This window comes from Mucor mucedo (genome assembly GCF_025094135.1).
Source record: "Mucor mucedo strain NRRL 3635 chromosome Unknown EV154scaffold_13, whole genome shotgun sequence".
Taxonomy (NCBI): Eukaryota; Fungi; Mucoromycota; class Mucoromycetes; order Mucorales; family Mucoraceae; genus Mucor; species Mucor mucedo.
In genome coordinates, this window is record NW_026252297.1 from 15,415 (window position 1) to 28,996 (window position 13,582).

General features: G+C 37.3%; 5 protein-coding genes across 5 annotated transcripts; 1 reads left to right on the top strand and 4 right to left on the bottom strand.

The window, feature by feature from the left end:
* The first annotated feature begins 1,617 nt into the window (after positions 1-1,617).
* EV154DRAFT_496510 (uncharacterized protein) lies at positions 1,618-3,657 on the top strand. Its single transcript, XM_051600155.1, has one exon. The coding sequence runs from the start codon at positions 1,643-1,645 to the stop codon at positions 3,593-3,595; it is 1,953 nt and encodes a 650-aa protein (XP_051461361.1). The 5' UTR covers positions 1,618-1,642; the 3' UTR covers positions 3,596-3,657.
* A 394-nt stretch (positions 3,658-4,051) lies between these two features.
* On the bottom strand, positions 4,052-6,557 carry EV154DRAFT_548542 (uncharacterized protein; the record flags this gene model as incomplete). Its single annotated transcript, XM_051604807.1, has 4 exons — positions 6,117-6,557; positions 6,012-6,088; positions 4,673-5,088; positions 4,052-4,105 (listed from the first exon to the last, which is right to left on the bottom strand). The coding sequence occupies exons 1-4, from the start codon at positions 6,497-6,499 to the stop codon at positions 4,052-4,054; spliced, it is 930 nt and encodes a 309-aa protein (XP_051461362.1). The 5' UTR covers positions 6,500-6,557.
* A 1,336-nt stretch (positions 6,558-7,893) lies between these two features.
* EV154DRAFT_48292 (uncharacterized protein) lies at positions 7,894-9,343 on the bottom strand. Its single transcript, XM_051598537.1, has 3 exons — positions 9,315-9,343; positions 9,020-9,146; positions 7,894-8,967 (listed from the first exon to the last, which is right to left on the bottom strand). Exon 3 carries the CDS (start codon positions 8,925-8,927, stop codon positions 8,091-8,093), a length of 837 nt encoding a protein of 278 aa, XP_051461363.1. The 5' UTR covers positions 8,928-8,967; positions 9,020-9,146; positions 9,315-9,343; the 3' UTR covers positions 7,894-8,090.
* EV154DRAFT_387024 (uncharacterized protein) lies at positions 9,312-9,587 on the bottom strand (the record flags this gene model as incomplete). The annotated part of the gene is made up of 1 exon (XM_051595055.1): positions 9,312-9,587. A coding segment is annotated over one exon (276 nt), but the record flags the coding sequence as incomplete, so codon positions are not given.
* Positions 9,588-9,624: 37 nt separating this feature from the next.
* On the bottom strand, positions 9,625-10,308 carry EV154DRAFT_48279 (uncharacterized protein). The gene has a single exon (XM_051598520.1). It carries the CDS (start codon positions 10,247-10,249, stop codon positions 9,791-9,793), a length of 459 nt encoding a protein of 152 aa, XP_051461365.1. The 5' UTR covers positions 10,250-10,308; the 3' UTR covers positions 9,625-9,790.
* Positions 10,309-13,582: the final 3,274 nt, after the last annotated feature.

A 13,582-nucleotide genomic window follows, 5' to 3' on the forward strand; every position in this document is an offset into this window, starting at 1 on the left:
ATTCAATTCGAAATCATGCTAATCTATTTACTTTTTTATTATTTACAAACAAACCCTATCCCCTTTTTAATTTTCCAACTTATGAAGCTTTAATTTTTAATAACCCCCCCCCCCCCAAATCCTCATATTCGTATACAAATATTGCCCGATTAATGGGATCTTGATACAATATTTTAATAAGTGATTATTAATAAACTTCTAATGTTAAGACTTAACTTGTGCGTCATCACTTTCAATTTTTTCCGAGTTCAAATGAGGAATGTCAGAGGGAGGAAGACCCTCCCCCCAAGAGGGTGGATTAAACTATGGCTTTGGATCAGTGAAAAAAACTAATCGTGGTTATTCTTTTAGACACGTTGCTTACAAAGAATAAAGGGGTTGTCGAGTAGCAAAAGTTTTAGATCGTGTTACCGCTGGGCTATTATGAGGTAACGGATTTTGTTACCTCTTTTTTTTTTTTGCTCAATGTGTGCGAAATATTTTAGAGGGGGTCTTTATTTAAACAAGTTTCGAATTTTGTTTCTGAATAACGGCAGAATCCCTTCAGGTCGCTTAATAAAACATTCTGACATGCTTCGACATGTCTATTGTTCAGTGTTTCGGCCTCCAAAAGCTTCTCCCGTTTTAATTTACTTTTGACAACGGACCAAAATTGTTCGATAGGGTTGAGCTCAGGAGAATATGGTGGAATATAAACGCAGCCATACCCGCGACTTTCGATAAACTTTTTAATATTATCTGACGTATGGATAGGCGCATTATCCATGATAAGATAATACCCTTTGAATTCCTCATGACAATCCATTATCCCAGGTCCTTGACTGCTCTATACCCATCAATGCTTTCAAACAAAGAAGAGAATATGAGAATATCAATCTTACATAATCACTGCTATTACAAATCCAGGCTCAATAAACGAAGTTAAACGCATCAAAGTCGGAATATCATTTCCTTTAATTACCGGTGAGCTAGGAACTATTCCATATTTTTATGACATTAAAAGACAAGAATTAACATCTTCTTCGGCAGCTATCTAGACTTTTATTTTTAAATACATCTCTTAAACGGCTGACAATTGTGCTCAATATGGGCTGATTTCTGTCAAATCCTTTTATGGAAAAAAGCTTTGAGGTTTTGTAGGTTTTTCCAACTTTTGCTTGGCTATTTAAAAGTTATTAAGAAAGATCCAGATCTGGTGAATGACATACACACACTATATATCCAGTTTATGATATAATTGATACTCAATAGCAACACAGCACTGAAACATAGGCCATTAACTGATCAATGCATTAATGTCTAGTTCTAATCCACGCTCCCATCGGATCCTCCCATATAACAATCTATTTTAATCCTTTCATAAAACAGGAACCCCTTCTCCATTTAATAAAAATGTATTCAGCTATAGTCTCAAATGATTTAGCCGGAATATTTCAGTAAAAGCGTAAACGCTGACAGTTTTTTTATTTTAGTTCTAAATGAGTTTTTCTGGATGATCGCAACCGACGGAAATTCAAAACCTATTGGCTCACTACATCCAATTGTATTGCTTTTCATCAGCGGAGTAGTCTCCCAAATACAGTAACCTCACCCAATTTTTTTTTAAAATTCAAGTTTGTCCTTTTTCTTTCCCTCGTAAGCAATGTCAAACTGGGGTAGCCTTCCGGCCGAGATCTTGGCTGAGATCATTGACCTTGCTCTGAACAATTATAGAACAAAGAGGACTTTCAAACTGCAATGCTTGCTCATTTGTAAACACTGGTCCATGGTCGGCCGAACTATAATATACAAGAAGGTGATTTTACACAAGGAAGAGCAATTCGAACCGTTTGTTGAAAGTATGCTCAATTCCCCAAATGGTCAATTCGTCAAAAACTTCAGCCTGGCATACCAAGAGGAGAACCAGCTAGAGCTTGGTTTAAGTCTATTATTTAAAGCATGCCCAAACCTGACTAGGTTAGGCACTACGATGGGGAAAAAAAGCACGTTCTATGCCAAACTGCTCTCAGAACTTGCAGTAGGAAATGGAATGAATTTAAAACTCATTCCTGTCAACAATCACAGAGACCTCGAAAGTTTTCGCGCATATGGATACGCAACGCTCGTCTTAAAAGATACGCTGCAAGGCATTTTTTTTTCTGATTACCATCTCGACAAGTCAACCTTTTATCAAAACGAAGCGCTTAACCGATTAGGAATATTCAAAAATATAGAATCGATTTCCCTTAGACTGGAGGATTATAGCAACGTTTTTAAAATTTTCGAAAAGATGCAATGCTGTCCTTCCTTGACTTCTGTGTACATTGCAACCGAACATCCTGAGCTCATTATTAAGAAAGACCGTAATATTGCGGAACCTTTTAACCTACAGCCTCTAACGAATGTTTCGAAAGTAGAAATAAGTGAATTAATTACACCCACTACCAGACTTATTCAGTATATTTTGCAACTATTTCCCAACGCAACATCATTAGAATTTACAAATAATCCTGGGATTTTTCCATGTTTGCAACAACAACGTACAATAATTTTGAACATTTTCGAAGCAGAAGAATTAGAGATCTCTACCGAACTTTGGATCCAACTTTTCAAGTACATTGCTCCAATGAAGGTTTGCGAATTACCCGCTCTATTTATCAAGAATTATGCAGAAGTTTTTTTAAGAGTTCCAAACCTGTGTGAGCACTTGGAAATTCTATATAAAAAGGAGCTTCGGCTAGACACAGTGGAAATCGAGCCTCATGTCAGCGTTTATTACAATCAGTGCTTGGAAGGTAAGATCTGTACCATGCATCCGATTGGTAATCATTCACGTCGAGCCGTGTTTAAATGCTTTGTAAGATCATACTTTCAGGCTTGGCCCCATGAAGCTGTTATCAAGACGCTCGGACGAAATTTGAAAGCATTGGATGTTCATGTTAGCCCTGCTGCCGAAATCGGGATTCCAGGTACTGGTCTGGAGATTAAGGCGGAAACCGACTTATTTGATCTCATTTTTGAGTATTGTCCACGGTTAGATACGTTGTGGGTAAAGGATGGTACATTTGATCATCTGAATTTGGACTCTAGTTGTTCGCTCCAATTTTTGGAACTGATCCAATTCACCAGTTGCAACTTTGATCCTATATTCCTCCGTAAGCTATCTACTCAATTACCACGCCACCCAATGGTATGCATATTCATTCGATGTACCTCAAAAAATCTCAATGATACTGTCGGGTCGTTTACATTGATAGATATGCCAGACACCTCATTTGATTTTTTATCGTGGAAGTCAAATCTTATTGGTGGTCGTAATCCCATCGAAGAAACTTTGTACCTCAAAATAACAAAGCATAGAGCGTTGCCGTGCTATTACAAAGTATCTGCCGAATTTCAGTTGCTTATATCTTCGTCTGAAGATTTTGAAGCTTCTAAAAACAATTTGCTAGCAGAAACTATCGACATACGTTGCTTCGATATCAAAAAATTAATATTTAAGCGATCAAAAGTTCATTTTGTCTTATATCTTGAAAAAGAACCTGTCATCCTTGACGAAGAAAGATATACGTGCTTGGGGATATTTAGTAAGTTTCAGGAAGATTATATGTCGTGATTGACAATTGAAGCCCGCCCAACCCTATTTTTTTTTATAAACTTGAAACATAATCAACCCTTTTCAATTGACTTTTTACTAAATGAAAGCTACTACAAATTATAGAATCGTGAAAAAAATTATCAATGCTAACCATAATGAGCTTGAACCCGTTGAGTATGGACGTTTAGTTGGTGCATGGGAGTGGGGAGAATCGTTTGCGGAGATTGGCCGTCAGTTTGGTAGATAGTGGCCATAGATCAGGACAGTGGGGACAGATTTATCATTGGATCGATGTTTACCAATAAATTTACCATACACCAGAGGATTACGTCCACAAGCACCAGGAATCTATCCCTAATGATGTCTTAATTTTCCGTGTCCTTTTTTGTTTTTTTTTCTTGTTTACCATCTTACCATACGACTGACCGCACCTAATTGTAGAAGAATATTCTTGAGGAAACGTGCTCCCTTTCTTCACTCTTCCATATATTTAGGGTTTCCACTGACTGTACGCATAGCGATCCATTTCTTCAGAACATACAACATGGTATCTATAATAAAAATGCATCAGTACAATTCTATAATGCATCGATGATTTATTTTTTATTTTTACCGTTGGATGAAGGAGCATCTTGTAATCCAGCACTTGGTCTTTTGAAGGGCTCAAAAGATGTGTTTGTGAAACAGGGCAAATCCCAAAATTTGATTGAATGATCATTACTGCCCGAGATCAAATAATTTCCAGACGTAGTCAAGTACAAGACTATACCTTCGTGGTCACATAAGCTTTCTCTAAATTAAAATCCTTCACTCCAGATCTTGATGGATCCATTAGCCGAAGCACTCACAAATCCAGGACCTTTGATAGATACGGGCAATACATCATCCGTATGAGCCATGTCAGATCGAATCATTTAATGCGTCTCTAAATCCCAAATTTGAACATCGCCACCTTGAACACCACCGAACAGATAACCGTCCTCTTATAATGCTAGACATAACACTCCCTTGTCTGGGTTACCCTTTAATATGTGAACTAATTTGATGCCGTCGGGTTGGATAGCCCATCACCGGAACCACTGATAAGGACTTCACCTTCCATGTTGGGAATATCGTTTGCATGCAATAAACAATATAAATAACCGTCATGTACATTACTGCATACGTTTTTTTTTCGCGGATAACACATTTAATCACATCTCTGTCTAATTCGGCTTGTAATCGATCCTCCTCGTCATGACCTTCCCCATCCTCGAAGAAATTGATGGTTCCAACTTTACGAGGTGAATTGGGAACGATTAAAATATCTGTATTGGAGCCGTGTGTTTGTGGATCGGCGAAATCATACCATTGAATGCTGGTGTTTTGGCTACCGAAATAGATTTTGTTGGTGGTGTCAGAATAGACGACAGAAAAGATGTCACGGACATCATGACATGATTGGATTAGATAAGCGCATTTTAATGTTTCTGTGTTCCAAACTCTGACAGTACCATCACATATACCGTAATCTTTTACATATTTAATTTGCAGGCTTTACACTATCCTAAGAGTGGGTTCATACGTTAGTTTCCTGATGTATGTCTAGATATATTGATATAAAAAGCTACGAGAAAAGCTTCGTCTGACGACACAGTTTCTCCCAAAAGGACTTTGACCAAGTAAGGCATTATTGAAACAGGTCAATCGCAAAATGGATGCTATCGGGTAGCTGAGTGCAGATTCTCGTACAAGCAACGAAACATTATGGCTTGGATGAACAAAAAGAAATCAAAAGCAATTGTAAACTCGTAACAAGGAGCAAGGTTCTCCTCTATAGATTCACTCTCCATTGAGTTCTGCAAATGTTTTCTTCTTCATTTTAAAATAAAAGCATTGAGTTTCAAAGTGAGAAAAGTTTCTTTTATTTTTAAAAAAAAGAGGGGAATACAGTCGACGGAAAAAAGGTTGGCCCAATAAAAAAATGAAAATGGATCACCGATTTTGAAAATGGGTCAGCCAATGAAAAATGGGTCAGCAATAAAGAAGTGTAATGTATGCTTTTTATTTTGTTTCTTATAATCCTTTTTCACAATTCAAACATCTCTGCCAGAACGTCAAAGAATGCTTTATCCAATTCTCACAATCTTCTCTGTTGATGTGAAGTGCTGCGTTGCGAATACGATCAGAGATTTTTCATTCTGCCTGACAGAAGAAGGATCGTTATTTACAACAGTCTTCAGCTTGGACCAAAACTCTTTGATCGGATTTAAAAAAGGAGAATAAGGTGGCAAAAAGAGAAGTTTATAACAACGTTGCCCAACCCAATCTTCAATAAGTGCAGCCTTGTGAATGGATGCATTGTCAAGAACTAGATATTTGTAGCTCATGTTAGCCGCATCCAGTGTCGTAAGGACCTGCTCGATATATTCAAGGAAGTCACTGCTGGTAGTACCTTTCCTCTTGGGGGCCTGAGATTTTTCACCAGTTCGAGTTCGTTTTCCACTCCTAGCACCAAGTACAACTTCTTTTCTGGATAATGTTATTAAACCACTTTTACAAATAGCACCCAAGATGCTGATATTTGCTTCCTTCTTTGATTGCGATAGAATCAGGGAACCCTTCAGCTATTTCGCTTGTCATTTGATTCCACTGCTTGGCTTTACGAATAGCTGTTGACTTGGAAAGCCCCGCTTCACTGATAGACATATTTTCAAACTCTTGCAACAAATTGATCAAATTGACTACCTTTGCTTCATTCTTGGTAATGTATGATCCCCTTTCCTTCTTCACTACATCAAGGAAGGGCTCCTTGGAGTGAGGTTTGGTCTTCCTCTTAGCTTCTTTTTGTGCTGCATTTACTGCTGCAGTTTCTTCCCAGTCCATATATGATTGTATCATCACAGGTACTGTCTCACTGTCAAAATTGTATTCTTCGTTCATGTTGAGCAATATGAAAAAATCCAAGAAGAGAAAAAGAAGAGAGAATTCGGCCAATCCTCATTACATTTCTGTATTGGTGACCCATTTTCGTACTGGGTGACCCATTTTCAAAACAAGAACCATTTTCGTCTTAGTGACCCATTTTCAAATTATGACCCATTTTCATTGGTTGACCCATTTTCAAAATCGGTGATCCATTTTCATTTCAAACTGGCCAATTTTTTTTTTTTTTTTATTGGGCCAACCTTTTTTCGTCGACTGTAATGAAAATAAAGCGCAGTTTAGGTAGTTCGTACCACATTTTAGGACGAGTCGAGTTGGATTAGGTACGACAGCCAATCATTATGTTGAGCTTGATGAATGAATTGGACATATTCAAATCAATGAAAGGGATTTACTTGGTGATGGACACTGCTCCCATCCATGGCAATGAAAAAATTGAAGCGCTCATCAAGGAATAAGGCTATAACTGCGTCTATCTACCTCCTTACTCCCTTGAACTAAATCCAATTGAACAGTTTTGGGCATTTGTGAAAAACCTGGTCAAGAGAGGCAAGCTCTTGGACAATGAAACTTTAACGCAAAAAATTACCGAAGCATGCCTCCAGGTTACAAGGAAGGACCTTGCTGGTTTCATCGGCCATTCTGCAGGTCACATTGACGATTGCCTCAACAAACTCCTTTTGTAGTTTTGTCAATAAAAGAAATGATATTGTGCTTACAGTTCTCGCAACAATTTTGGGATCGGTCACACAACTTGGGACAGGTTAGCGACAAATGAAATATAGGATTTTTATAATGTTTGCTTGGTTTATTCATATTTGATTGGCCGAAAAATTTGAGTGAGTTAAAGATGTTGGCGCGCCACCATGGTATAAAACAAAAGTACAAATCAAAGTTTTATTGGACGTCCATATAAAAACAGATGGAGATACAACGAGGGGGGGGGGGGGGGGCAACTACTACAACTAAAGGGAAACCAATTACTATAACTAGTCTACAGTCAATTCAACAATTAATGTCGCATTAGTGAAGTTTTACAGGACTTTGCTATCGTTTTGCACATACTTGAAAATGGTTCGCATGTAAATTGTGAACAAATGCCCTGGGTCAGTAAAAGTTTTCGAAAGCGACATTTATTAGTGGAAGGACTTTACGTTGAGTAGAGTACCGGACATAGCCCGGAATCACCATAGGACAGCCTTTTATTAAAAAAGAAGAGAGAAGCACCAATAATTGAACTTGCACGATTTCCTATCACACCGTCCCAAAATATGTTCAAAGTACTGTTTATTGAATTCGGGAAAATAACGTACAAATAATAAATTTACGCACTTGCTTAAAGTTGGTCAGTGAAGGAGTCCACAGTCGTTTCATCATAATCATCTAATTCCAAAAGTCTGCGCTTCTGTACACGGTTGTTCCTTGGTGAAAAAAATATAAATGGTGACTTGGAGTGGGATGAACTGGTCGGTGGCGTTGGGCAAATGTCCTCCAAAATAGAAGCATGTTCAAGTTTATTGAGTTCCGATCTGACTTTCCAAGCAATGCTGACAAGATGTTCCTATGGAAAAAATTCGCGCAATCCATGTCAGTCTTTAGCATTTTTTCCTTTTGTTAAACAAAATCTTACCTTCAGAGTAAGCAGACCACGCAGAGTATCTTTCACTGTGCCTAACGATTCAATGGTTGTAGGGACGACTAAATCAGTAACCAAATGAGCGACAGAGATATAATCATCAAGACCAAGACCATCATCAACAAGTCGCAGAAGGTACAGGTATCCAGAATTTCCCACAAAGTCCATTGCAACAGTGAATTTCATTCCAAACCTGGTGTTGAGACTGAATAGGTTAGAAGTGTTCAAGCGTAGATTTTTCGATTGCTGGTGAAGTTTGATCGATTTGCTGGTCATGGCCCTTTTCCATTCGTTGCTAGAAATATCCACCTTGACATTAGATGAGCATTTCAAGATCATATCAATCTTTCGACCATAAGCTTGGGACATATCACTGGTGTGGAATATTGCCTTGTTCATTGCGATAGCCACCTTCGATGACTGTAAACTTGTTTCACCGTCAGCAAGGATCACGCCAGTATCCGCCAGCAAGGTATCTAGAATCGAAGCGAACCGCCGGTAGAATGTTGCTTCACTTTCATCACGTTTCTCCGACCAAAGACATAGATTGTTCACCATTTGTTCGATAATGGTCAGGTTGGTATATTGCTGTGTATTTCGTTTGTGGCCACGGATCAGTGCCGCCTTTGTTACCATAATATATTCGAGAATACCATCAACATCTGAGTGAAAGTCAAGAATTCGTTCGATATACCCCAAAGTATCAGGGTCCAGTTGAGAAATCTTGGGGATGTAATCAAGTTTGGTTTTCAAATGGTCGGGCAAGGACGACAGGATGACCTTCGACATATCGGAATGAATGAGGTTGACGATCCCCGAAAGGTGTAATCTATTAAATAAAAGGCGTGAGATAAGAAACATGACATATATATAGTACTTACTTGATGGCCTCTTCTTCAATAGATGACAAATGATCCGATAAAAGCTTGCTGGCGACAAATTGTTGTAAAGCCCCTTTGATCGATTTACCATCATAGTTCAAGTTTTGTAAAAAAGAGATTTCTTTCTCTGTCAATGATTTACCGTCAATCATCTGTTACATGCAAATAATGATAATAATAATAATAAGAATGAGCATATCATGACCACCTCTTTACTTTTTTTTTTTTTTTTTTTTTTTTTTTTTTTTTTTTTTTTTTTTTTTTTTTTTTTTTTTTTTTTTTTTTTTTTTTTTACCTTTTTGTACGTCAGTCTGTGCAGTTGGAAGTCTCGATTATCAGCACTAAAGATGTCATCAGCACCAGGGAAAAGAAAGCCGTCATTGTCATCGATGGTATCGTCAGCATGTTGAATAGTATCATCAACAAGCGGATTGTTCGTATCATCCGTAGGTGAGCTGCTGGTGGCATCGTTAATAGATGCGTTGGAAGACTCGTCAGTAAGTGCGTTGGTCAAGGTCAAGATGCGGCGTGATGATGTGGCAGAATCTGCCAAAGCTTTCAAGCCTTCGGATTGGTATCGTAAGCGTGTTTGTGCCTAATAAACAGTAGCGGAAGACGTTAGTCATCTGAAGGAAGCATTTTTTTTTACAAAAAGATATACCAAGGCGGTGATAGCATTCTTGACTTCTGCCCATTTTTGTTCATTGTACGCGATCTTCCTACAATAAAAAAGCAGTAGTATCTTTATGATATAACAATCGTCCATTGTACTTACTTTTGGAGGAGGTGGGGGTCCTTGTTTTGCCTGTTCAATTCTAGCGCAAATTCTCGTCGCCACCACGCAAACAGTAGATCCGGGGACTTGCCTTGGAATTTATAGGAGACAGCCATAATGTTTTCCAGACTGCTGTTCACAAATTCATTGAAGTCTGGATTCTTCTTGTTTCTGATGTAATCAATGAGAAACTTGAGATTCATTTTGGTGATAAGTGCAAAGGAATAAAGGAATACTTGAGAATTTTTGTTTATATGGAACAAATGTACTGAACTTGAATTTTGGAGTTGAATCTGATGCATCTCCTTATATACCCGAATAAAAAAAAAAGAATGACGTCTGAGTTTTCCTTTGGCTTTTTCATGCGGAATGACCTTACTTGGTAAACAGATGGGACCGAACAGTGTTGAAACCGCGGCTATAGAAACATTTCTAAGTTTCCTTGTAATTTGCATCGTCTTGAGCTAGCTGTAATACAAATTTCGCATTAGTATGAACATAAACAGATGTGATAGAGAAAAAAGTTATATCACTTACCAATGAATCAGATAACACCCACTGGACACTGGGGGAACAGCTCCAATAGGCTATACATCATGAAGTAATGCTTTAAAACGATAAAATAAACTGTAAGACTGACTTTTTGCATAGAACATATATAAAAATTATCATACCTGTGGCAGTGTAAGACACTGTTTGTAACGGAAAGCAAATTCCAGACTGCCTTCTTCCTCCGATAGATAAATGATATATACACACTATATATCCAGCCTATAATCTACTTGACATTTAATAGCAACCCGGCCTTGAAACATAAACCATTAACTGATCAAGATATTAATGTCTACTTCCAATCCACGCTCCCATCTGATCTTCCCGGATAACAATCTATTTCAATCCTTCCTTATAAAAAGGATCCCTTTTTTCAAATAATAAAAAGATATCTAGTTTTAGTCTCAAATAATTTAACCGTTTATTTCTTGGAATATTTCACTAAATGTTGTATTGGTACCAACCCCGGCATCAGTAAAAACCTTTTGCCTCCATTAAAAAAAACCTTTCATGAGGAAAAAATTGGGCAGTACAAAAGGAAAAGATAACCAAAGGTCAGCACGATCAGCTCAAAAGTAAACAACCACATTTTGATATGTATTTGCCTACAAAATTAAATAAAATAGATTAAGTGTCATTTATACTTGCTTATTTTTACAAAACTTCCGTCCTCTTTTTTCCTTTCTTTTGGTGAACAAAGGAATAAAGAAAGAAAAAGTCGAAAAAGCCCTTTTATAAGTTAAAAAATAATAATATTTCAAATCAAATGTTGTTAGAGACGTCATTTTTGTATAATAAGGGGTTTCGACGACAAATTGAGGAAAATAGTTTTTCTACCTTGTGATGGTGGGAACCAGGTTTATGAATTTTAATTTGATGTGTATGTTTCACATGGCTCTAAAAGAGTTGTTTGTGGATGTATTACTATCAGGATTAATTTCAGGTTTTAGATTTTAGGTCATATTTAATTTTTGTTTGTAGAAGAAGAAAAAAACTCTCTGTCTTAAGCTTCCAGGTTCTTACCAATGGTATCATATAATTGTAGGTTAAAGTAAACATGAGACTGTGAATTTGATTGAAAATCGAATTATCTTACAGATTAAGTGAGAGATTGACCGAGAGTAATTGGCATATGTAAAGTTTTTATTGGATATTTAAGTTTATTTGGGGACCAAAGGCTCATCCAAAAGACCTAAAAATTAAATGGCGTTTGATCTAACGCGGGAATAAATGTAGTCATCAGCTTCAAAAGCCGGTTTAGGAGCTCCATGGTTGCTTTGTCCATCAAAAATCTGTAGCCTGTTCCCCTCTTGTTTTTTTTTATTTTTGAAGTGTCATATTTTTATGGATATATAAAGAGGTATTCTATATTAAAAAAAAAGAACCTGATATCTTAAGCCGAAGTAAATACTCTTGGAATGTAGTAAAGAACACTGAATAGCATCAAAACTGCGAGAACTGATTCTGCTGGTAGAAGTGTTTATGTTGTTTCTTCTTTCTCGATTTCTGGTGTAAGCTATGATGTTGTGATGGACGTTCTTCAAATGATTACTTAAAGCTGCCCTGACTTTTGCTTTAACAATATCGCATGAAATCACATGTATTTGTTAAAATGTGATATGTCTTGGTTGTCTGTATTTGAAGGTAAAGATAAATACTATTAAATTCTTTACGGCTTCATTTTTTTTTTTTTTACTAACCTTAAATCGAATAGTTTCTTTCGACCCCACTTTCTTAACCATTCCCCAGAGCTCGCCTGATAGCTCAGCTCTTCTTACTCCAACTGAACAAGCTCCTCTCACCGCTCCAAGCAATTCTTCAATAGATTTTGACACTCTGCTTTCTAACATTCATAAACTTAAACGCCAGCAATATAATTTGACCGAAACTGAGCTCGAAGAATTAAATAGCTTCAATCACTGGTTTCTCTCTCGTATAAATTCTACAAACATTCCTTCCAATTCTAATTTTACTATACAAAGATAACAACAACAAAAAAAGTTAATAATAAACGCCCCTTCCCTCTGCCTAAAAATTAAAAGCAAAGCAGCCCTCTACTTTTAAAAACCGCTCAAAAATTCGGGTATATAAGTAAATCGGAATCTGATATCGACGTCATCACTACTTGATTGGATTGAAAGAGTATGGTTTTGTCCAAAACATATATATAACGAACATAAAATATTTAACGAAACTTCATCTTTATTCTTGCTTATAAAAGTACACTGTCTACGTCAGTATTTCAGCCAATTATAGGCAACTTATTTCTATCTGACTCCGTACTTGTTTCAAAATCAGATGATGCTGAAAAAAACACAAGTTGGCCATAATTCTTTTTTCTTCCGAACTCTAACGCTTTTCCTCATGACAAAGGAATCCATTGGTCTCCGGCCCAGATGGTAGTGGACACAGTCTGCGTCCTAAGTGAAGTGTACTTGGAACCATTTCTCCGGCGATGGAACCTGACACTGTTAGCGCATGTCAAGTTGAAAAAGGCGTTCATTGTTGTTTATCATGCTGATCATGATGGTAAGAAAATGGAAGTAACGAACAACTTGATATTATGGAATGATGATTAACTTTTCTCTGCTTGCTCTACGACCATTTTTTTATACTTTCTTAGTTTGAACGAGATGGGTGATTTCTATCATGACAAAGGAATCCACTGGTCTCCGGCCCAGATGGTAGTGGACACAGTCTGCGTCCTAAGTGAAGTGTTCTTGGAACCATTTCTCCGGCGATGGAACCTGATACCGTTAGCGTATGTCAAGATGGGAAACTTTCATCTCCAATACAGTAGATTCTCTAAAGATTCCCCTTCACAGACCATCCTCAATCACGTGTGTAGATTTGGACAATGTCACTTCTTCATCAATGATGTTATCTCGGTTGAATATCGTTCTCTCTCTCCCTTCTTTTCATTCCTTCTTGTTGGTCAACTCACTCAAATTTTCCGGCCAATCAAATATGAAGAAAACGGCCAAATTATCTAATCCATATATGAATAAACCAAGCAGCTTTTCTTTCGTGTGCTTTAAAGTGCCATTCTTCATACAAACAATAGCGCGTAATGTCCAAGAAAGGTCGAGTAACATAGCCTTATACTTTATACAACACACAAATATAAACTATTTGTGTCCACTTTATACAAACTATATACGACTCAAGGAAAGCCATTATAGCTTTTATTGACCCATTCTTTTAGTCCAAGACAGGGAGTGCTTAAGCCTACCTGC